Source organism: Python bivittatus, unplaced genomic scaffold (assembly GCF_059951505.1).
Source record: "Python bivittatus isolate LINGU-HERP-01145 unplaced genomic scaffold, Pbiv_v1 ctg000610_np1212, whole genome shotgun sequence".
Lineage (NCBI taxonomy): Eukaryota > Metazoa > Chordata > Lepidosauria > Squamata > Pythonidae > Python > Python bivittatus.
The window spans coordinates 42,131,588-42,155,945 of NW_028277088.1; the positions used below are offsets into that span (position 1 = coordinate 42,131,588).

The window sequence follows — 24,358 nt, forward strand, 5'->3', positions numbered from 1 at the left end:
AGAAACCTCTGTTACAGTTGTTTGTACTGCTGAAGCTTATTTTTTTATTTAAATAAAACTTTTAAAAGAAAAACTACAAAATGTTACAAATAATATAATCTAATTTACAGAAATATAAACATACATGTGTAGACTGATGATACAAATACATCTGAGGCAAAATTGCATCAAAAATAATGTATTATACATCTTAAATTCCATTTCACTCCTATTTTTATTCCTTTAATACTTGAACAGTTGAACACTTCAGCTGTCTCAATAGTCCTGCTGTTAAATCACATATTGTGCCACATGAATCACAAAATTCCTTTTAGGAATCACAACAGCAGCTCCTGTGCAAATGGTATGGTCTGTGAACACTTTGGATGCACTTCAGCCCTTCCTCACCTGTTAGGAGTATTTCTTTTCCTTCAGGTTACTATTTGCGTGTCTCTATAAAATAAACCAAATTCTATGATAAAGTATATTTTAAAAAAGCCGTAATAGATTAAGCTGACTTTTGAGGAAGTACGCAGAAGACTGCAGCCTTGCAGCCATACTGATATTTATATATTTATTAACCAGAACCATTTCTCTTTAGTCCAAGTTATAGAGTACCAGGACTTGACCTTGCAACACTAAGAAAAAAACAAACCCTGTTCTGAAATTTCATCAAAACTAATTTTTGTAGCTTTAATGGCATACAACTTGCCAAAGGAAAAATGAACAAACATTCCCCAATGTTCTGAATTTGGGCAGTCATGAAAGGCTCACAGCCCTGATCATACGTCTAATGAGTATTACTCCCCCTGCAAAAGATTATTTCTCACCTCCCAGAAAGTATAATCATGCTCATTTCCCTCCATTTGTTTGTTAGCTCTAGACAAGCAGTCTTCTTAAAATTCATATTACAATTGAGAGCTATTATGGCATTCAGATCTTTGACTTATGCCAGTCAGTTTCAAACTCTGACAATTGCTACTGCTGCTACATGGAGCAAGAGGGACACAGCTGTTTACTCTGCCAGCTTGCCTCTTAACTCTTTGTTTCTCACGTTTGTCACTAAGTATGACATCATTTCTTCAGCCTACTGAGACTCATGCTTTTGCACTGGCATCTGAAGCACTCTGCTGCTTGTGCGGTGCAAAGTGGCAGAATCTTTGACAGAAAAACTAGATCTGGTCTCAACTCAAGGCACTTTATTCCAGTAACAATAGTAATAATATTTGTCTGCTTAGTCTGTTTATTAGACCAAGAGAAACTTAAAATAAAGCCACATATTTTACAGATATTCCATTACTCATTATCTCAAAGCCAATCTTGATAATATGCAGCCAAAATTGTAAGAGATTGCTGGACAGTCCAACATTTCTTACCAGAGTTGATTGCAAGCTACCAGCTGACTCTCATACATAGACTACTCAAAAAACATTTTATACATTAATAATTCTAAAATATAGGTGCATAACTATAGATATAGCAACTTAAACCAAATTAAACTAGGAAAATAATTTGGGATTTTGTACCTCACAGAAATTCACTCTCAAGAGATAACAATATTTTATTGGTGAAAGAACTTTTCTGCATTAATTTTCTGCTTTTTAGTGCAAATAAATGGGTTAGGTAGTATTTAGTACACATCATGTACGATGTATAAAATGGCTTATAAGGAAGCAATATGTGAAGAGTTATTTCTGCTTCTAACCAAAACAGCTTGACAGGTGAAACTGATCAGTTTTGAAATAAAAATCTGATATGTCATGGCTAGCATTTGTTCCAAGATGCAACATGAAACAATATTTTTGTTACCTCTTTATCAGAAGATTCAGACCTTATCACTCCACTGCTATATGCACTAAATATTAGAAAACAAGATAAACTTACAAGTATCATTTCTATCCACAGAAATGTTATATACTGTACCTCACACATGTATTGTGATGTTAATTTAATTGTGTACCTCATGCTTGGGAACATGAAGCACTAAATAATACTGGCTTCTTCAATACATATAGATAGCAGATATAAATATGAGATTTGGAATATCTGCATAAATAAGATGGAATTTGTATGTCTTTTATTTGCACACTCAAAAAATATGAACTTCCTGAAAAAATAAAAAAGCCCTAGTGAATCCTTACAACTAAGTTCACAACTAGTCTTTGAGAAATTCTGTTAGCCAGCCTGCTCATAGATACCTCTGACAAGTGTTTTATAGTATAAAATATTTTCAGGAGAGCCTGGAAAAAAAGGGTGTGTGTGGGAGTGGGATAGTTTTCTTCTAGATGCCTTGTCCTTGCCACAAGGCAATTTTTATTCACCTCAAATATCCAGACATGTGTCAATCTGTAACTCCGCTTTAAGCTTAAGAAATCTAGGTGCAATCATTCTTATTCTGATACCTCACTGAATGTCAAATTCTGTTTCTTTTTAAAACCAGTCGACATCTACCTTACAGATAACTTTTGCTTTAAATTTTCAAGGGACTAGAACTTTTTTAAAAGCAAGAATCATATTAAAGTACATCAAGATTATAATCTTTTACAGGTTATGATGTATCAGATGTTAGAAGACAGATCTCTGTTTTAGATTAACATTATTCACACTTACTGAAAAAATTAAAAGAATGTACTACAACAGACATAATTTATACAGAGAGAAAACAAAGGATAGCTTTGCTCCAGGAATATTTGTTGTCCCCATTCAGGTCACATAATGTTAACAATTTTATTTATATAGCTAGGTTCCAGTAAGTCAGCTTCCACTTTTGCATTACTCCTCATTAAATCTGCATCTTTATATATTTGCAACAGGAAACCAATGCAGAAAACATATTTTAATCATCGCTGTCACTCCCAGATTCACTCAACTGCAAGTCATTTCCTGTTGTTAAAAAAAAGAGAAAATTTTCTTAATTCCCAATTACGTTCTACACTGATGAATTGTGAAATGTTAGATATCAAAGACACTGAGAACAAAAATAGGCAGCAATTCTGTAAGAACGTTAAACTCCAAGTGGATTAGTTTCTGGTATCTATATTTTAGACTGCAGTTCTATTATTCCTCTGTTACCCAGTGTTCTTTGGCATAATTCATTAGAAGTCCAAATGTTGCAATGATCACCTGTGCAAATCAGGAGCTCATAGCTTTCTTTCTTTAATATTTCATGTTCAACTAGGGTTTAGTTTTATTTGCTCCATTGCAGACTTGATCTGGTAATGGGACTTTCAACAAACATGAACTGAAGCAATTGCATGCACTGCTGGCCTCAGTTTCTTTACACTAAACCTGGATCAGTCTTATACTAGACCAACAACAAGTGCCCTAAGTTGTGAGGCCATGGTGAATAATGCAAATCAGCACTATCTATAGAAAGAACCATGAAGTAAAGATACACTGATAAGTGTACAAAGTGAAAAAAATGAAGCATGTCCTGGGAAAAGGAAAATAAGTGTTTCCAACAGAACAGAATATACGTAGCTTAGGGTTGAACTGTAGAGTCCTTGGTGCTCTCTGAAATTGGTTGTTTCCTTGCAGATGTAACAGCTATGTAGAACAGACAGGCAGAAGACTAGCAGAGAGCATCCATGAACACCAATTAGCAGTCAGAAGACACAATGAAAACTCCTTAATCTCACAACACATGGACAGACTCAACCACAGTTTCAACTGGGAAACTGTGAGCGTCCCAGACCAAGCTAAATCCACAAATACTAGGGAATTCTTGGAAGCTTGGCATTCAGACAATCAGCCATCAATAGACACATAGAGATAAACCACATCTGCACACCATTCAAAAGAGACAATAAAAAAAGCTGAGAAGGAAACAAAAAGACCAGAACACATCCTCTCTAGCAGCCTACACCTAGATAGGCAGGGATTAGCAGCAGACAAACAGTCAAGCAAAAGAGAATACCCTAATCAAGGAACTACCAAGGAGAAAACCTCACCAACACTGGCAGGACAAGCTACTGTATATAAACAGGGAGCAAACCCCACGCTCACTCACACTGATGATGTTACCTAGTTGGGTAATGAAACATCTGCAAGCAAACAACCAAGCTCAGAGACACCAAGGACTCCACAGAAAACAAGTGTGTTGGTGAGTAATGTGTACAAGTGTCCCTTGTTATCTGCAGTCTCACATCCACAATTGATGATAGGAACTAAGCCTTGGTATACTTGTAAACATTTTCATATATGCAAAAAGTTTTTGCATGCTACTTTACACATGGCAAAATATCAGACAGGCTTTTGTGCATGTGTAAAATATATTTTTGTAAGGATTATGTCATCTATGCAAAATGCCTATACTTGTTCTTCCTCCCTACACAGTTGCAGCCTGATTGTGAGGTTCCAACTAGCTTCCTTGTGGCGGCTTGGCACTTATCTCCTTTCAAATGACTTCCCTGGCTGATGATGGGAGTTGCCCTTCTTGCACCATGTGGCTTATGCTGACTTCTCCACTGCCTGCAGCTTTTTCAGGATCTTTGTGGAACAGCCTCTTAAATGTGCTATTGGATGCTCATCCTGTCCACATATAATCTGTGACTTACTCTGATTTCCACAAGTGGTGTGTGGGCAGCACTAACATTCAGCACTGTGACAGAAATTGACACAAGCAACCTGCAGGTGGCATCAGCATCTTGTGGGGCTTCTGAATGCTAGTACTGCTTACAGATTGTTCCCATAGTAAGTCACTCCAAAGGCGGCCAGTTGTCCCAAGGGAACCACATGGAGCCTTGTGACTGTGCTGACCCAGTGAGATGCATCTCAATTGGGCATGAAAGAGGAGTGAATACAAATAACTACACAGCCAACACCTATGGGAGGAGGAGGTCAACCACAGGCTCTGACACTTAACCCAATTCCCATAGATGAAAAACCTTGTTATGCCAGTTTTATCCCCCAGGAATAATGAGGACAGTCTGTACTTAGAGCAGCCTTCTTTAACATTATGTCCTCATGATACCTTGGTCTATAGTTTTTATAATTCGCAGCTTGCACTTATGTTGTATGACAGGTGCTTAGTGAAGAGAATAAACTTACTGAGAGTATTCATGAGCTGATTGTTGCCTTGTGCCCTGCCAGTACCATTGGCAACAGTATTCCTGTTGTTACACTGCTGAGAAGGGGAAGGATGTGCAGCTTCACCATCATCACTGCTGGAGGTTTCATCATCACTCCCAGAGGAACTTTCAGAATCAGATGAACTACTGCCACTACTGCTACTCATCTGCTCAATAATTTCAACCTCAGCTCTTAGTTCTAGAGTAAAAACAGGAGAGTCAATTATTTATTTTATTTATTCATTAAAAAGTATAGCCTGCTTTTTCTCAAGAAACTCAGTTATCTACATAGCACTTGTCCCTCCAATTCTGGTTCTCTATGTGGTTGGTTTTGCTGGGAAAATGTAACTAGTTCAAAGTCACTTAGTGAGCTCCTTGTGTAAAATATATATTTAACTTAACTATAATGCCCCATTGGTTCTCAATTATTTAGCATACCCCAGACAGCCCATGGTTTTAAAAGATGTAATAGCCTTAATTAAATTAGATTTGCTTTTAAAAGTTCTTTATCTTTATAAAAGTTCTCACTTTTATAGTGAAAAACTAATATAATTGTGAGGTGGCTGGCTGGTGATGGTTATAAGCTGTGATCCTGCCACTGGAAAAGTATATTGAAGGAAGTGCAAAGGGGGAAGTGATAGATTTTCCTCCCATCTCAGACAGTAGATAGGCTATAAGTTTTCTACCTCTCTTAATATCATCCAATTGAGGCTCTGGTGAAGGATTGTCTTTCAGTGGGGAAGTTTTAGGTCCAGCTGCAGGCTTTGTTGGAGCTCTGAACTGGGTGGAAGAAGATTGTGCAGCTCGAGCAGATTGCTGTTCTATCCGGGCCTGGATTTTACTGCTGCCTTCAGCTCTGAAAGAAAATATTTACAAACATATACAAACATGTACAATATTGTACAAAATATTGCACAAACATGTACAATCTGTAATCTGCTAATTCCATAGCTTATCATAGCCTTACTGTATTTTGAGCCAAGTTATTTCATTATTTTAAGGGGAAAAAAACCAACCTCCCATTGCTTTCAGTGCAGGGAAATTATCAATGCCAACTCCAATCTAGTCCTGGGATCTCTTTTTCAAAGAACCTTTATATTCTAGTGTATCCAAATAGATTGTCTCTGCTCCACTCCTGCCTGCTCCAAAAATATCAATTCTGATGGCTACTCTGCCAATTACAATTAAAATACTAGTGGTGGTGAATTTATGTCTGTGGAGATTTCTATAGGTGTAATTGTGTCCTCATGCAAATGTCTACCCCTCATATTGCTTCTCCTTTCTGGCCATGGAGAAGAGCTCTTCCAATTCTAATCCTTCTTGCGTAGTTGAAGGAATTAGGATTGGTACAATATCTAATTTCTATTTTCTCATTTTTCCTGATCTTCATATCAAATCTGAAATCAGAATTGTGTAAATAAATAACACTAATATACCATTTATTGAAATGCTAAATTCCTAATTCTCTCAATTGGAGAATGAAAATTAAGCACCAGCTTAGCTTTCCCAAGGATTTAATTTTTAAAAGTTGAAAACATTATCTAGATCATTCCTCTGGTAATCTTACCAATAATTGATAAAAATCAGTGATGATTCAAGTTCTAATATGGAGAGAAAGCATCTTGGATAGACGTAGAATAGCCATATCACTTAAGAGTAGAGGTTCGAGACTACTAGACTAGCCTTCTTCCTATCATTCTAATATTTAATGTTTATTATCATTATTTTATATAGGCAAGATAAAAAAGCATGTGATGGAAGAAATAGTTTACTCCAGAAGGAATTATATTATGTGCTGGTCCATATTGGCTTCCCATGTTTGTGCCTGTTTTACCTTGTCTTTTTGACTTGAATGCTGCTGCTTAGCTTTTCAAGCACATATTCCCCAGTATCATGGTTGATAATAAGCACACAGTCTTTTTGGTAAGGCCTTTTGTTTCCTTTGAATACAGTCATTGGAGGTGTAGAACCCTGATGTTCAAGGAAAGTAAAGAATATATTTAAATTTAAACAAATATTTATGCTCAGGCCAAGAAAATCAGATATAATAAATATCATATTCAATGTCTCAAATCCAGCCTATCAAATTATGCTTTAATAGGTCTCTTCTTAACATTTTCAACCCTATGACAGTTATTGCTATATTTATAGATCCAAGGAAGAAATCACCATATTTACTCTGGCAAAATTATTATAGGTATAGAACCTGATATTTTAAAAAAAAAGATTTATTCACTTACTCATTTACCAATGAAATATTGTTTTCATACCATGCCTGCTACATTCTAAATAGGACAAATATGCTAATATTCATGTAAAAGAAGGGAGAAACATCTGATATCAGAAATGACAATGCTCATAAACCAGTTGAGAAACATCTGTTGTTTTTGCTACAACAGACTAGCATGGCTAATTTTGTGAATATAAACACGTCATATTAAATATTCTTCTCTGTGGAGATAGGTGATGCAACAGAATATCTTATTTTATAGTTCAGAATACCTCATAGTTCATAAAGAAGTCAAACAGAAAGTTTAGTTATGTCTAAATATCTAGAAGAAACGTATTGTCAATGTTATTTATATTCAATATCACTATGTTTAAATATGTTTTACAAAACATAATGCAGTTCTAGAAAATTTGGAAGCATTACTTTATGATTCCTTGAACTGAGTTTCGATGCACATTTGGAGTTTATATAGAGCAAAAATAATATCAGGCAATGAAAGTAGCCAACCAGTGTTTTAAATCAAATATCTATATGGAAAGAGTTGCCAGAGAGAGACAGACAGACAAACTTGCACCAGGCTGGTTATCGCAGCTGTGCCTGCTCTAAAAAATAATTCTTCAAAGTGCTACAGACCTTATAAACACACACTCATCAAAACAGGCACATCTTTATACAGGTTCCACACAAGCCTGAAAAAAGACAGTGCTGCTTTACAAGTCCAGTGTAAAGATGCATTATGTTCATGGTTTGATTCATTAAAGCAGCAGCATCTTTCTTCAAGCTTGCCTGGAAATCAGAGGTGCATATTTTAATGAATAATAAAAAGCTGTGTTTGCACTCAGACCAAAACATTTCTTTTGAATCATTCTGAAAATATGCACAGCGTACTCAATACACTGTTGTCAAAAAATGGCGATCTCCTCTTAAACAACCCTTAACTCTTACAAATTGTTTTTATGAAGTATATCATCTTCTCCTATGAAAAGTTCAGAGCAAAGCTCATAAGAAGCTTGAAATAGAAGAGAAATCTGCAATATGAGACATGTTAAACTTACAGGAATATGTGGTAATGTAATTGTGACTTCATCTCCTTTACCAACTTGAAGCTCCCCCTCACAAGACGTATCTATAGATGCTGGTTTAAAATCATCTAGAGAAGAGAATAACTGATATTAAACATACATCAGATTTTAAAGAATGTTTGATTAGTATCCATTTAGAGCCTATCTCCCAACTGTAATACTATTTTATTCTTTTAATTGGCATTTAAATAATTTTAGAAGGGAGCTTATTAGAGTTGATGTGCAGATAAGAATTAAACTGAATTAGCATATCATAATTTTCTTCTGCAATTAGCTCTTTCTTTCATTGTTAGTCAATAACACAAAGGACTCTTTGGCAGATGATATAGCATACTTCAATTTTTTTAAAAAGCTATTGTCTGCTATTAAAGAAATTTAAAAAAATCAAAAGCCTTGATTATTTTATTTCCTTGGCCTACCATTTTTTTTTGAAATTCCATCTATAAGGCCAGTTTTTTTTTTTTTTTTTAAAGTGGCAATCCTACAAGTAAGTGGTCAACTGTTCCACCTTTTCTCTAGAAATAACTATTTCCAGGTGACACTCTCTGCCTTATTTTGGGAGCACAGAAAGTTGTTAAGAATGTGCTAAAGACTGATTCTAGCTATGAAACAAAAGGTTTTTATTATGGTCCTTGTCTCCTCAACAACTCCAAAGGTGGTTACTAATGTAGGCCTGGCCTGCATCTCTTCCTTTAATAGTAGCCTCATACAATACAGTCAGCATCATAGAGTAAGCCTCATCATTTGCTAATTACTGGGTAGTCTACTATTAGTAGCCCAGGGTAAAAAAAAAAGACTGGCAACTCTGGATGCACAGAGTTTGCATTGACAGCAGCTACCAAAGGCACAATTCTTTTCTGATTCTCCAAATGGACATTAATCAAACAATATCGAACAAGCAGATGAAGGCCATTAGCTTTTACATCAAGAACACAGAAAAGTAATCTGCCCAAGTGGAATCTGCCATAGAATAAAACACGAGAGATTGCCAGCTTCTTAAACTGGTCCCTGTAACAATATGATTAGTAGCAATTACTGTACATTCAACTGTACAACATAAACAGTGTTATCTGCTGATTTCTGCATCTTGGACTTCACAGAAGAAGACTAGCTATTTCTGTGAGCACCCCCACCCTTAGGAATAGAAGAGCCAACTGGTTTTTTTTAATTAGCTGTACTCCTGTGCTATTAAAAGTATTTATAATTCCTAATTGCATTTCTATCTTGCCTTTTTTCTGGGAGCATAAGACAGCATGCTTACTTTACTCTTACTTTATTTCCACAACAACCTTGTGGGATGAGCTAGGGTACAAAAGAATGACTGGCTCAGAATCATTCATCAAGCTCCGTGATTGGAGACTTGAACTAATACCTAGCACCTTAATCATGACATTATACAATAAAAATTGGTTTTAATGGAATAATTAGAGAGGGGGGCATTTGTTAAATATGAATGCCCATATTTGTCATTTGTCTGTTATTATGCAAAATATGTCATCTGGGCCATATTACATTTATGTGATTATTACACAAATAATGTAAATTGCCTCAGAAATTGAGGTTTCACTGTCCTTGTCTGAGGACCTCTCCAAATACACATCTTTTGTGTCACTCCTGGACTATGGCTGTTATGAGGTCAGCTCATTTGTAGGGCTGAGTTAGAGGGTTTTTTTTTGTTTTTTTTTTGCAGTACTGGAGCTTGTGGGCAGCTTTTTAAAATTAGCTTTACTTTTACTTCACCACATTTTTTCCAGGTGCGAGCAAACCCTTGCTCAATGTATGCTAGAGAAGGAACACAAGCAAAGTAATGACCCTCTGGAATTAAGATTACTACCATACAGACTCTTTAAGCAGGATTATGGAAATGGTTTGCTAATACTTTCTTCCTAGTCAGTTTCAAAATCTCCATAAAACAATTGCCTAGTCTCTATAAGCAGCCTGCACAGAATTTTTAGCTCACTCGGCCTCTAGCCTTGAGTGAGACCCCTACTCATCACTGCCTGGAACTCTACATTGCAGTTTACAACCATGGTTAGAGATATTGTAAAAAATGACTCTATACTAGCTTGCTAATAGCTAGCAGGGGGTTTTAACAGAAACAGAAGAAATTGAGCCTTAACAGCAGGATGGCTTTGCCCGATAAGAACATTTCTTTAGTGCAAATGGCTATGTGTACCCAACATGTAATTAAACCACAAATGGTGGTGAGAGAAGATTAGCAATATTTTCTTTCCTTTCTGCATGGAATGGCAGTTGAAAGGATTCTTGTGGCTGTAGAAGTTTTGGCAATTCAAGCAGTGGGGCATAGTAGGAGTCCCACTTTTTGGATCTCTTCTATTGGTCATCTGGAGGGATAATTGATTGCCTCACGGTATTCCCTGCTAGTTTTCACCTTCTCTTTTTAACTCAGCAGCTTTCTCATCCATAAGCTTCAAACTGACTGGTGAGGAATTGGAAAATGAAATTGAAAATTGCATAAAACGTAATTCCTGTTATGCCTGGAAACCGAGCAAATTAAGTTTTCCTCATCACTTATTTCTTTGTGAGTAAAAACTTCACCAGCTAAATGTCCAGAAGTGAAGCTCTTTACAGAATGGGCCAGTAAGAAAAAACTAGGACTAGATTTGCCTAAAATGCTAATCCATAACAATAATTAATTGAATTAACCTAACTGCCTGGATTTACATAACACTGTCAACTAAATCCATACAACACATTAAACCTGGGTAAATATAAACAACTGCTGTATTCACATCATATATTTGCCCAGAATGTTTTGCATGGGTGATAATTTTTTTTTTTTTGTAAATAAATATGCTATGCCCAAATCAACCACATTATGGTTTAATGCAGTGGCCTCATTCCCATAAGACAAGAATACAATTGGTTCAGTTCCTACAATGCAGGGAACCATAAACTGTCCAACCCAATTAAGACTTTTTGGGGAGATTAGCCAATAAACCATTCTCTAGCCTAGATGATAGTGCAAAACCATCCATATATTGGAAAGGAAGTTCAATTGGGCTTACTCCCACAGAAGTGTACGTTTGCCTATACACTGACCTTCCCCAACATAGTGCTCTCCAATGGGATTGGACCCCAGCTCTGCGGCTACCGCTTGGCTGGGGATGATGGAGATTCTAATCCAAACTTTAGGAGTGGACCAGGCTGGGGAAGGATGCTCTGCCCACTTACCTGGGAGTAAGTCACACTGAACTCAGTGGAGCCTATTTTCGGCTAGGCAGGCATAAGGCTAGCGCGGTTAGGGCCCTCTTTTGACACGAGACCAGGCCAGCTTAACCGAGCCGGTGCTTCGGGGTCGCCGGCCTGGCCCACAAGCGCCGCCTCTGCCGGGCACTCACAGCGAATGGTGTGGAAGGAGGCTTTGGGGTGCCGCTCGAAGCTTTCGCCCAGCTGCAGCGGATGCTCCTCCTTGTCCAGCAGCGGGTTCGCCGCGCCGTTCATGGCTTCTGCGGCACCCGCCGAGAACAACAAGAACACCCGCAGCGGCCCCGCCCCGGCTCGCCCGCCTTCTCTTCCGGGCTCGGAGCGGCGTGCAACTGGGAAAACGCTCCGCGCCCGGGGAGTCGGTCGAAGGGGGCTACGCGGGCTGGAGATACCGCAGGGCGTCCGCGTGGCTGGGGTGCAGCGAGACCCGGGAAGCCTCTGAGGTGAAAGAGGGCGGCGCGGACAGCGGGACCAGGAAGGTCTTACAGGCCCAAAACAGGTAGGCAGGTGGCAACGGGGAGAGGAAAACCTACCATCGCATGGGACTGCCGTATCTGATCTGATCCGTAAACGCTCTTGAACCGATAACAGCTCTCGGCGCTCTGAGATTTCATAGAGGAATAATTGGATCTTTCTGCTGGACACGCGCTCTTCCTCGGAGCTGAACGAAAATCGATCTCCACTTTCTGTGGAAAGCAGGAGTATAAAAAGTTGTCTTGTTTATATTGAGATGCCGTCGGATTAATAGTTCATCTAGTTCATTGATTTTAAGCTAAAGAAAGGTGAAGGCTCCTGCCAGGAGAACTCGACTCTTGGTGACTTCAGATTGATCCCTGATTTTTTTTTGGGGGGGGCAGCAGGGTAGAAGTGGTTGGCTATTGCCTTTTTCAGGATATTGGTAGTCTAGACGGGTGATCTCCCTTTCCAGGACTAACCAAGAGGCCTCCCTTTGAAGGACTGCCTCTCCTTACTACTGAGTGCAGAATAAGCCAATCAAATGCAATCAGATTAATAGTTCATCTAGCTCAGGATTGTCTAGATCAGCGTTTCCTAAAGTGCGGTCCTAGGACCCTGGGAGGGTCCCCCAAGAGCCTCTCAGGTGTCCACAAAATCAAAATTATTTGCCAGCCTATGTTGAAAAATAATACAATAAAATCCCATCAAACAGTTGTGAGAAGTGGTAGCAGCAGCAAATGCGTCAATTTTAATTTTTAGTATGGTAAATATCAAATGTAACTCATACAAACAAAGGCTTCTTGGGGTTTCTCTTATAATTTAAAAAGTCGGATGGGGTCCTGAGAGAAAAAAGTGTAAGAAACACTGGTCTAGATCATTCTTCTGCAGCTTGGCCCCTTCTAGATGAGTTGAAACCACTACTAGAATTTCCAGTAACTGTGATCAAACTGTGGGCTTTGATGGTATATAAAGATTAAGATGGAGGGTCTTGGCTCTGTAATGGGTTTGAACACTACACTAAAATGTATTTGGATGACAGACTGAACCACAACCCAGCTAATGTTTGTAGCATATTATATCAACCTAGCCCATATTGTTAGCTTATGGTTCAATTATACATGTTGTACAAATTCAGTGTAGGCTGTATGGCTTTCTGTGCTATTTGAACCTGCTCATTGGCTTCCTGTATGTATCACATGGTTTATTGAGGGAAGAGTGAATGAATGAATGAATGAATGAATGAATGAATGAATGAATGAATGAATGTAATTATGGTTTTGGGGCAATCAGTTATTGAATAATGGGTTAGTGCATGGTATAAACCCAGCCTACAGATGAATTGTGGAATGAATTAAGCACTGTGGCTGGGTTTACACATCAAGCTAAATTGAAACTTGATTACATTTTGGCTTAGGGTGTCATAGGAATTCAGTTAATGTTTTCTAGTCCATCTTGGTCAGAATTCAGTGGTGAGGTAGCTGGCAACATTATTTTTCTTTGTGACCTGTCAGGGCATGCAGAACGTGCTCTTTGGTCTGTAGATTTATTAAAGTATGCTTTCAAAAGGTGAAAGTAAGAGAAATGATATATTACAAAGATACTTGTATCATTTGGTAGCACACCCAGAGAAAACTGCAAAATGCTAACCTTTTCTTTATTGTATTTTTACATCTAGGTCTTGCGTGATATGTGAGAGGGGCAATTATTTAATTAAGGAATAATGCAGCTCTGAATTTGCTGTGTCCCCTAATTAAGATGAATGAATCCAAAGCTCTCCAAAGTAACTCATCTATTGCTCATACGGATGAAGTAATAATTGCTTGTGAAGATGGGTCTTTCCAAAAAACAGGGCAGAAGACAAGAATTCTAAGAGCTGAAGAAGCAAAACAACTGTCTGAAAATCAGGTCTTAGTATCTGATTTCAAGCAGCAGAAACTTGAGAAAGAAGCACAAAAGAACTGGGATCTATTCTACAAAAGGAACAGCACCAATTTTTTCAAGGATAGACACTGGACAACTAGAGAGTTTGAAGAATTAAAAGCCTGCTGTAAAGTGAGTTTCATATTCTTTGGCACCAGAGGGCAATAAAGGACTACTATAGAAAAATCTCTGAATTGGAAGCCTCTACTTGATCTCCATTTTGTCTTCTGTTGTGTAATACTTGTATATGAATGCCATAAACTTCAGGCTAGGCTGATGCAATACGTATACTTCTTTTGCAGTTTCCATGATAAGACTTGATGTGGCAATTTGTTAAGATATATTAATGTCAATTACTTGGTATGCAGAGGGCCTTGCTTCCACAAAGGAGCTTTTACTTCCTGTGGAATGTACATGTTTCAAGCTTTACTTCATACCTTTGGAAAAACAACAATTATAAAAGAAAATGATACAACTCAGTTTAAAGATGTTTGATTTATGTCAAACAGTAGTAGTCACCACATATTACATCTTTGTATTGTCTCCAATATAAGATTGTAAAAATAGTTTTATTCTTACAATGGTGGGGAATAATTCTTTTCCTATCAAGACAGCTACTATACTGTATTTTAGGAAAAGTATTTCAATAATTGGAAATCTGTAGCTGGGATCATCATAGAGCATTAATCTGGAATGTTGACAATTCTGTTACTATCAGATCAAAAAGTCTATAATGCTTGGATGGGAACTACTACGTGTATTCTAACCTGAATTTCTAAAGCAGGGTTGGGAATCTATCAGCTCTCCAGCTGTTGACAAATTGCAACTCCTAGCATCCTCACTGCTTGCCACACAAAGTAGGATAGTTGGGAGATGTGGCCCAGTAACATCTGGAGGGCTACATGTTCTTCATATCTGCAACAAAAATGGATATCATTATAAATAAATTATGAGTGAATTATGGTTGCACAACTCAGAAAAGTTTCAATTTCATCTCTCCCCTCCCCCCCCACCAATTTGATTGAGGTTGATTCATTTTCCCAGTGATGAATCTGGTCCCAGTCCCCAAAAGATAAGGGGTGTTGTACTATGTAAAACCAATATCCATTCAGTTTATAAGTGGGGTTTCTGGACTGTATTCTGAGCATTTTGTCACTTTCAGGACAGTAAACATCAGTTGAGTGGTAAATGTGGGTCTGTATTCACAGTGACACAGCAAAAGGATTAGATGGATTCCAGGCAATTTTGTCCAGCTTGTTGATAAACTTCCATAATTCAACTGTAACTCAGTTTCATATAAAATAGAAAAGTATCTTGAATTCTGTTTTATATCTTAAATTTCAAAAAACTGTCTTTGGCAGATCTTATACTTCTAATTTACCTAGATGGTTCCATCTGTTGTATGTTGTAAGATGCAACATCTGTATATATACTGTGTGGCTTAAATCACAGTGGGTGTTATTTTTAGTTGTTAAATCAAGGTTTTCTTGCTTTTTAATAAAACCAACCCTAAAATGGGAGTATAACAAAACCTGATTTTATTGTCAATCATTAATTTGGGAGTACATCTTTGTGGTGATTGCATGCTGGGTTATATGAGGTCCAATAAATGGAGGTTTCACTGTAATAAATTTGATTCTAAAAGCCACTGTTATTAGCCCAAAGATTAGTTTGTTTTCTTTGAAAGGATGAAACAATTGTAATTATTATTTTCTCCCCTCTTCAGTTTGCAGATCAAAAACTGACAATTCTTGAAGCAGGTTGTGGTGTTGGGAACTGCTTATTTCCTCTTCTAGAAGAAGATTTGAATATTTTTGCTTATGCTTGTGACTTTTCTCCCCGAGCAGTAGAATATATAAAGGTTGGTGAAATATTTGTCATTTTTTATTGTAATAAATGAGTACATAAATTTGAAATATTGGAAAATAAGGCAAGCTTCTTTAAGAAGAATGAAGAAAAAGCAAAGCAGTCTTGATATTATGTTGGTTTAGATCCAACTTAATCTTACTAGATCTGCTGAAATTAATGAGAGTTAGATAATCATAACTGACTGAAGTCCTATTGTAATGTCTAGACTTAGATAGGTCAGAGTCTGTATTTAGGTCATTTAGGGGCTAATACTTTTCCACTTGAACTACCTGTTTATTTACCCATTTGCTTAATTTGCTACAGCAGTTCCTTAAATTATGTTAGCCTGGAATTTGAGTTTTGTGCTTAGTGGTTAAATATTACTCAGAAGCTTATGGAACAGAACTTCTAAATTATTTATTTACTTTAGAAATTTTTGAGGCCACCAATACTAAATGACTCTGGGTTGCTATAGTAAAAACAATCATATAATACAATTTTAAAAACACACCCAAATGTTGGAAGAAATATAACTCTACATAATTTTTATATACAATATTAATAATAACTAGATCTTCTTTTCCTGTTTTATACTGAGGTGAACAGAGAGGAAAATATCTTTGCTTTTGCTAAATTGAAATGTTTTTTCTGCATGTATATAAGTGAACCTCATTCAGCGGAATACCTGAAACATTAAATCAGAAACATTCCACTGAATGGCCTTTTTTACACCAAGAGCAAATTATAGCAGTTTTGTTTTTGCTGTTAACTTCATATCCTTACCAAATGAATAAAATATATGTATGTTCATGAAAGATAGATTCTCATAGGTGGTTAGTAAGTATCCATTACTATTATATTATTGTATATTGGAGCCTCCAAATGGTGACTATGGCTATAACAGCATGGCTGGGGCATTCATGTTCCAAAATAATCCCTGCAACTTTTAAGATGTGTGGACTTTACCTCCCAGAATTCCCCAGCCAGGAAATTCTGGGAGTTGAAGTCCACACATCTTAAAGTTGCCAAGTTTGAAAAACAGTTCATTGGTGAGTTTTATGGTACAGTATAATAAGCTGTATTAGTAACAATCTAAATAATGAAAAGGATTGTTGTCTAACTATTCTGTGTTTCATGATTTTCTGTGCTAGCTTCAGGTTTCAAAATGGACACTTAAATAAGCTTGTGCTATATGCTTGCAAGTGTTTCTTGTTTAAAGAAAACATGTTACTTTCACAGCAAAATCCTCTATATGATGCCAAAAGATGCAAAGTGTTCCAGTGTGACCTGACCAAAGATGATCTTCTGGAAAACGTACCACTAGAGTCAGTGGATGTGGTGATGTTAATATTTGTACTTTCTGCCGTTCATCCTGAGAAGATGCATTTAGTTTTGCGCAATATTTATAAGGTAAGCCAGCATGGCTACAATTACATGTTTTTCCTCTGAGAATGTATTTCTGCTTTAAAAAGTTGTGATACAGCATGTAATGTGAGCTAGTTCACATAATGCGTTTTATATGTCAGCAGCCCTTGTATGATTTGGACTTGTAGCAACTTCCAAAGTGATAGCAGGTTGAAGAAAATCATAAAGGGAAGTAGGGAAGTTGCTGGGTCTGCCCAGATCACATGCTGTTTGCATATTTATCTGTGGGGCCTAAAGAAAGCTATAAATGGTCTAAACTAAAAGGAATGTTGTATCATGATTGTCTCCTCCTTTAAAAAAGATAAAATTTGATACAAAGGTAATTCATACAGGTAGTCCTTGCTTAACGATCATAATGGGGACTGGCAACTCTGCCACTAAGTGACGTGATTGTTAAGACATCACGTGACCACGACTTGTGATTTTACTGCCAACTTCTACATTGACTTCGCTTGTCAGAAGCCGGCTGTGAAGCTCACAAATGGCGATCACACGACCATGGGACGCTGCAACGGTCGAGGACCAGTCATAAAGTTACTTTTTCAGTGCTGTCATAACTTCAAACTGTTGCTAAACAGGGCAGTTGTTAATTGAGGACTACCTGTACTTTGTTTCAGGGACAACACTTTGTGAAATAGTTTATCCATCTTGTAGCATCTAGGAAGTGGATTAATTTCTAGGAACATGACTTGAATGTCTTAAATGCAAAATAAGATTTCTGTTCTCAGGTTCAAGCAAATAATGGGAACTGATTCAAACTGTTAAATGTGTTTTATGAAAACTGTGAAATGTATTTTTCTAGTACATTTATAATTAATATGGAATTATATTTTAAATAAAAGTCAATATTGTTAAAGACATTTGTGATCCTAGAAATAAAATGAAATTATATTAAATCTGTTTAACTGGAGTGAGCCAAAGTGGCACAAAATGTTTCACTTTTATTGTTATCTATTTTTGCGTATTAATTCCAGCTTAATATGTTTCATATTTTTCTCGTCAGGTATTAAAACCAGGCAAATATGTCCTATTCAGAGATTATGGTCTTCATGACCATGCAATGCTGAGGTTTAAATCTGCTTGCAAACTTGGAGAAAATTTCTACGTACGACAAGATGGAACCAGGTCATACTTTTTTTCTGATGGTGAGTTCTTGTATAAGATATTACATAATATAGAGACCAATAAGGGAGGCAACCCAACAAACATTGAAAAACAGGAAAAGTTTACAAAAACAATGTATTGTCGAAGGCTTTCACGGCCGGCATAAGATGGCTGGTGTGGGTCTTCCGGGCTGTGTGGCCGTGTTCTTGAAGTTTTGTTTCCTAACGTTTCGCCAGCACCTGTGACCGGCATCTTCAGAGTGCAGGAGCACACACAGGAGCAGTTCTCTCTGTGCCCAGGGTGATGTGACCCTTTTGTGGGTATTTATAGAGATCTGAGGGGGGGGGAAGGGGGGGATTGGGGTGTGTGGGGGGAGTTGAGTTACTGAGTGGCTGCTTGTTTTGGTGTCAGCATCTGTGTTTGTCAGAACAAATGTACGATGTTTGTAGTTCTTTACTTATCTATAAATAATGTCTAGATGTTTTGACTGAAAGGTTTCCTACAGTACAAACATACTGATAAAGAAAATCATTTGTTCAAAAATTTAGGAGGCTAGATATGCTTAAACATCAAAAAGCTGCAATCAGCAATTTCAAAATCTGAATGTTACCTAACAACTATTAACATTCATTTTGATATTGTATGTTATCCTTTTGCTAATAATGTAAGTTTGTGTTTAACTCCAAATCTAATATTAGCCACTATAAAGTATTAACCTAATGAAACTGTAAGGTATGTCCTTCAACATTCTTTTTATACTCAATGTCATGCACTGTAGCATGTAAGGATTATGCTTTCTTAAGGTAATACCTTCTTGTGTTCTTGAAAGCAATGAGAGTTTGACTAAATCATACTAAGAACTTCAGTCCAGCATCTTATTGCTCACTGTGGCCAGACAAGGACATATGGAAGCCCCAAGCAGGACATGAGAGTATCAGCCTGCTCCCACTTCTTTTCAGGAAAATGAAAATATTACTGGCTCTGACCGTCAGATGGTGACAGAGGGCAAAGAATGTGAATGCAGCCTTATATAATCCACTGGAGATGTTTCTATTTTACAACTAGCCCCAAAGGAATTTGACAGTTGCCCACATTTCAGGTAAGGGCTTCTTTTGAGATACCTTCTAAGCTGAGCCCTGCTACCCCAAATGATCTCCAAGTTGTCTTGAAAAGTACTTCATTAAAAAAAATATATTGACAATGTAATGATACTTAGAATGGGTTATTTCAAAAGATGTATCTTAAATGTGGTCATAAAAAGAGCAAATAATTATCTATCAGTCACATGCTTAGCAGCTTTCCTGGGCAAATGGAAGGAAAAAATGACTTTGGATATTGCATCGTTTTCTGCATTATCTAGAGGTGCCTATCTCTTTTTTAAACAATCAAAAACTTTTACAGGTTTTGAGAAGAATAACCTGCCTGTTTAGGATTTGTGTCATTTCATCTTTGCACTTTAACATAAGCTTCATAAGTATGTTTTTTCCCCCTCCTTTTCTATAGAGTTTTTGGCAGAACTTTTCCTGTCTGTGGGATATGAGGAAATGGTCAATGAATATGTGTTTCGAGAAACTCTGAACAAGAAAGAAAACTTATGTGTGCCAAGAGTTTTTCTCCAAAGCAAATTTCGAAAGCCTCAAAAATGAGTTTTTGCTGATAAGCTGCTGGACAGTTGAAGTTCAAGGTTACTTTCTAATGTTACTATGTTTAAACCAAATTTTACATCCATGAAAATAAGCCTAGCCCTTGCCTGGTACTCCCCTTTTGATACAGCCCTGAAGAGAGCAGAAGATTCTGCTTCTATTTTAGGTATAATTGCATAATTTATGGATTAAATTGCCATATGCTGATTTCACACAATAAGCTATAAAAGGAAGCAAAGCTTTCAAGTTTATCAGCCAGGATCACAAAACCTTTAATTGTATAGATGTTCTTTCTTGGCAAGACTTTAGAATGCTCATTGTCAGGCAAAATCCAGAAGTGTGGCTAGCCTTATATATAAGCAGTGCAGTGAGCCACTAGCTAGCTAACTACATCATAGCCTAACATGATGTGCATACCTAGCCAGTGAGGTTAGTTTGTGGTTCCATTTGACCTGTAAACCCCAAAAATTAGCCTGAGTAAACTATGGTTGTGTTAACCCTGGATAAGTGTACCCATAGTTGTATAAACCAACCATGTCACTAAGCTTGTAGTTTAGTTTATTGATTATGAAGCCACCCTTTGTGGGTTATAAATCTTAAATTGTGGTTTGATATGTTGTGCAATCCCAGCTAATTGTGGTTCACTTAATTCATGGATAAATAAACTATACCTTACCATAATGTATGAACCCAGCTAATGTGAAATAGGCACATTGGAATCCAGAATGATGACATCCCTGAAAGATAGCCATACACATGCATATACTTTGCTGATACACTTTAAAATACTGTGCTGCTGGACAAAATATTGTCCAAAAGATGTACAAGTAGTCCTCAGGTTACAACCACTCATTCAGCAACCATTCAAACCTGCAATGGCATTGAACGAGGGGGACTTACAATAAGTCTTCAGAGTTCTGGCTGTCATGGTGTCCCCACGGTCATGTGACCGCAATCTGGGCTCTTGGCACCTGGCTCACGATTACAATGTTGCAACAAGCTGTGGTCACATGATTGCAATTTCTGACATTGCCTGCTGGCTTCCCACAGGCAAAGTCAATGGGGAAGCAGGCAGGAAGTCAGAAGTCATGGTTATGTGAGGTCCTCATTTAACAATGGCAACCAGGACTGCTGGAATTGCCATTGCTAAGTAATGCAGTCACATGACATTGCGCTTTACAGCTGCATCACTTAGTGATGGCAATTCTGGTCTCAATTGCCATCATAACCCGAGGACTACCTGTATATTGTAAACTGGAAAAACAACCAATCGCTTCCTAGAATGTAGAAGGCATTGTAATACAGACAAGGAAGGAAGACATGTTTTGATTGATAGGGTTGGGATGAAGTTAGAAATTCCCCTATTTAGCATTATTGGACTATATTTACTTGACATACTAAACAAGATCATTTGGAGACCTAGCTATGTTCACACAACTTATTAACCCAGTTTTAAGTGAACCACTGTCAGTTGTCAGGGTTCAAAGAATATGCTAAAGCGTGGATCATACTGGCTGAAATAATGCAATACACTAGGCCACAAACTCAAGTACATGTTAGCTTAATACATTGTGCAAGTGAAGAGGTATAGTCATTAATATTGGTTTGGTTCACACAACACATTAAACTAGACAAAATGTGGTTGACTAGTGTTTGTTTCAGTGTGTTCTTTCAACATGGGAGAAAATTTGTTAAAGGAGAATGAGCAAAAAGATGGTTACTCCTGTTTTAATGAGAGCAGGCTTCAGTCTCTTCAGTTTTCTGGCAGTAGGTAACAGGAAGTAGGCAGGCTATGCTCTGCAAATATTGCATTGATATTGATGTTATACCTTCTTGCACCCAGTGCAATGAGCCAAAATTACATCCTACATTGGGTTACACTTTTTTAATGGCACAAAGGCTAGGCTCTCTTACTTCACTAAATAATATTTGCTTAACTATGATTAATTGACTAAACTGCAATTGGCTTACCCTTTGTGCCATTAAAAAACAAAAATGTTGAATGAGACATGACATGAGAGATCTGCGATAGGGATCTCCTGATGTTTTCTTGGCCCAAATAGATGGGAAACCTGGGCCATGTGGCCCTTGACCAAATTGCAAAATCATTCTCCAAGCAATCATTTATGACTTGGATCAAAACAATCTGTCCCTTGTGCTGCAGCCCACTAGGCAGGAAGTGAGAGGGAGGGAGAGAGAAGTAGACACAAAAAACAGGGCTGGCAGAAAGAGAGCAAGGGAAAAAGGTGGCTCTGTTCACCCTAGGCTATGTGTTCCCCATCACATAATCCTACAAAAACACAATGTTCCACAGGAAAAATGTCCCCCACTCAAGGCTTAAAACCAGCTAGTAGGAAAGCTGAGATTCAGTCAGGGCCACAGTGATGGAACTGAAAAGTTAATCTTTTACTCTTCTCAAATGGTATTCCTAATTTTCACTTTCTGAAACTTACAAGTCACAAGAGGTTAGAAGAATAGGGTATTTACCTGCCTCTCTTCCTTTACTCATTGGCTGGGAGAAGAATTTCAATGAAGAAAGCTGCACAAATCCAGCCAGTGTTGTTTGAAAACTGTGGTTTATGGCTTAATGAGTTGTCATCCTAACCAGCCATTAAACTCTGATTAAGGAAGCCATGGCTTACGGTGTGAACACTGCCATTGAAACTTAGTTAAGAAATCATGTTTAAAACCAAACAATGCCTTAGCATGATGTTCTGACCCCGGCACTAAATTAAATACATGAATATCTTCAATCTATTCTTGAATTGTTTGAAAGTTGACTGGTAAACAGGGCAGAATTTGGGGCGCTCTGTTGACTATATTAGGTATCAAGTACAGTTTGTGGAAAACACAGCTGATGTAGTTAATGTTTTTCTTTTTGATCAGCAGAGTTATATTCAACTTCATTTATACTGTAGCTTTATATCACCAAAGAAGGTGGGCAGATAAGGTGGAATGTACTTACACAGTATGTTGTCGGGGTGATTACTTGGTAACCCTTTTCAAAAGAATATTCAGAGATAGTTTCACTTTAACTGGGCTCCTGTGATGCCACCAGTCCATGCAAGGAATCTTTGTGCAACTTACATTGTAACATCACAAATCTTTCTTCATTTTTGTTATTATGGATCAGTTCTTGTTTCAGTGATAATGTCTTCAGTTTAATTTCATCCACATGTCTTATTATTTTGTAACTAAAGTTTTAAAAAGAAATTCATCGTTGATCCTTCTGTCCAGCATGACCGTAACTGGCTCATAACCTTCTCCTTCTGAATTGTGATATAATTTCAGGGTGGCTGCCTAAAATTACATGGCAACAGACGTGGAAAAAAAATGGATAATTACATGGCAACTCCCATTTTTGCTGTTAAGGTATCTCTTAATTAGACCATAATGGTTGTGTTCCATCATTTAGAAGAGCCAGAATAAAGTGGGGTGGGTGGGTATTGGTTTTTTTCTTTCTGTCCCACCATTAGAAATGGATGCCTGCACTGTGCTCCCTTCTCTGTTATCCCTGACCCAAAGTTTTAGTAGCACCTCTTTGGGAATTGGAACTTCCCACCATTTCCTTATCCTTGATATCAAGGAAGTGTCCTCTTTCCTCTAAAGGAACATGATTTCTACTACTACTAATTTATTATGTGTCTTTGCCAAGGCATGATATAAACCCCCAAAACACAGTAATTACAAAATTCCATCCAATAAAAAATAGGTCACAACAGCCAAACCAGTAAACAAGTATTAACAACAAAGACATGAAAGATGACAGCCATATATGCTTAGAACAATGCCCTGCACTGTGACTCAGTGCACATACACTATAATAAAAATAAGATAAGTATTAATCTAGGAACAAATTACAGTTTTTTTAAAACTAACTAGCAATGCAGGCATTCCATTTCCCCCATGGGGTATTTATCACTACTAAAGACCACCTTTTTGTGGGGCCCTGTATCACAAGTGGTTCATATTTAAAAATACATACTTGTACTTAAGCTTATCTCAAACTCTAGAGCAGTGATGGTGAACCTATGACATCATGTCAAAGTGATACGCCACGACATTTTGGGTGACACACCAGCATTCACTAACACCCAATGACAAGTATTCTCCCTGTTTGAGTTAAGAAACTGAGTTTGTTTTACTCGTATTTCATTTTTGTAATTATTTGATGTTTATTTATATAATATATAGCACTACATGTCTGGACTGTAGTTTTTTTAAATAAATGAATATGTAAATAATTGTTTCTCTTTTGTTTCGGGGGGTTCACCATCACTGTTGTAAGGGTTACTTGATGGTAAATGAAATGCTCTCTCTGCTAAGTAAGAAATTTGTGTTCTGAGGCTCAGTCCCATTTATGTCTCATTTATT

The 24,358-nt window shown here is 37.4% G+C and overlaps 3 protein-coding genes across 10 annotated transcripts in view; 1 reads left to right on the forward strand and 2 right to left on the reverse strand.

Moving 5' to 3' along the window:
- On the reverse strand, positions 1-11,961 carry EAF1 (ELL associated factor 1). Of its 2 annotated transcripts, none has more exons than XM_025174605.2 (6): positions 11,723-11,910; positions 8,334-8,428; positions 6,883-7,019; positions 5,735-5,904; positions 5,029-5,247; positions 1-432 (listed from the first exon to the last, which is right to left on the reverse strand). In XM_025174605.2, exons 1-6 carry the CDS (start codon positions 11,823-11,825, stop codon positions 419-421), a joined length of 738 nt encoding a protein of 245 aa, XP_025030373.1. In that variant the 5' UTR covers positions 11,826-11,910; the 3' UTR covers positions 1-418. The 2 variants fall into 2 exon arrangements, with proteins under 2 accessions (XP_025030373.1, XP_025030372.1); XM_025174604.2 differs by lacking the exon at positions 1-432 and adding an exon at positions 1,939-2,862 and having other exon boundaries at positions 11,723-11,961.
- METTL6 (methyltransferase 6, tRNA N3-cytidine) overlaps positions 11,910-24,358 on the forward strand; it is a 21,761-nt gene continuing 9,312 nt past the window's right edge. The window contains exons 1-7 of one of the 6 annotated variants that reach the window (XR_003086055.2): positions 11,910-12,087; positions 13,720-14,096; positions 15,691-15,825; positions 17,052-17,222; positions 18,241-18,382; positions 19,301-19,440; positions 19,845-19,981. Coding sequence is in view for 4 of the 6 variants with exons in the window: in XM_025174602.2 (XP_025030370.1) it covers positions 13,800-14,096; positions 15,691-15,825; positions 17,052-17,222; positions 18,241-18,382; positions 19,845-19,987 (888 nt within the window). In the remaining 2 variants the exon portion in view is untranslated. Of the gene's footprint in view, positions 12,088-13,719; positions 14,097-15,690; positions 15,826-17,051; positions 17,223-18,240; positions 18,383-19,300; positions 24,352-24,358 lie in introns of those variants that run through there. The other 5 variants (XR_015797945.1, XM_025174602.2, XM_025174601.2 and 2 more) reach the window with 5 other exon arrangements.
- LOC148214607 (uncharacterized) overlaps positions 14,109-24,358 on the reverse strand; it is a 20,797-nt gene continuing 10,547 nt past the window's right edge. For both annotated transcript variants that reach the window (XR_015797946.1, XM_088150883.1), the window contains one exon: positions 14,109-14,879. Coding sequence is in view for 1 of the 2 variants with exons in the window: in XM_088150883.1 (XP_088007009.1) it covers positions 14,762-14,879 (118 nt within the window). In the remaining variant the exon portion in view is untranslated. The remainder of the gene's footprint in view (positions 14,880-24,358) is intronic.

Bases quoted from the DNA above. Each gene is read 5' to 3' on its own strand.
- EAF1 (XM_025174604.2), bottom strand. From the start codon at position 11,825: ATGAACGGCGCGGCGAACCCGCTGCTGGACAAGGAGGAGCATCCGCTG. The intron at 5,248-5,734 runs GTAGAAAACTTA...TTTTTACTCTAG, and splicing joins ATTGGATGATATTAAGAGAG to AACTAAGAGCTGAGGTTGAA. The intron at 2,863-5,028 runs GTAAGTTTATTC...TTTTAACAACAG, and splicing joins TCAGCTCATGAATACTCTCA to GAAATGACTTGCAGTTGAGT.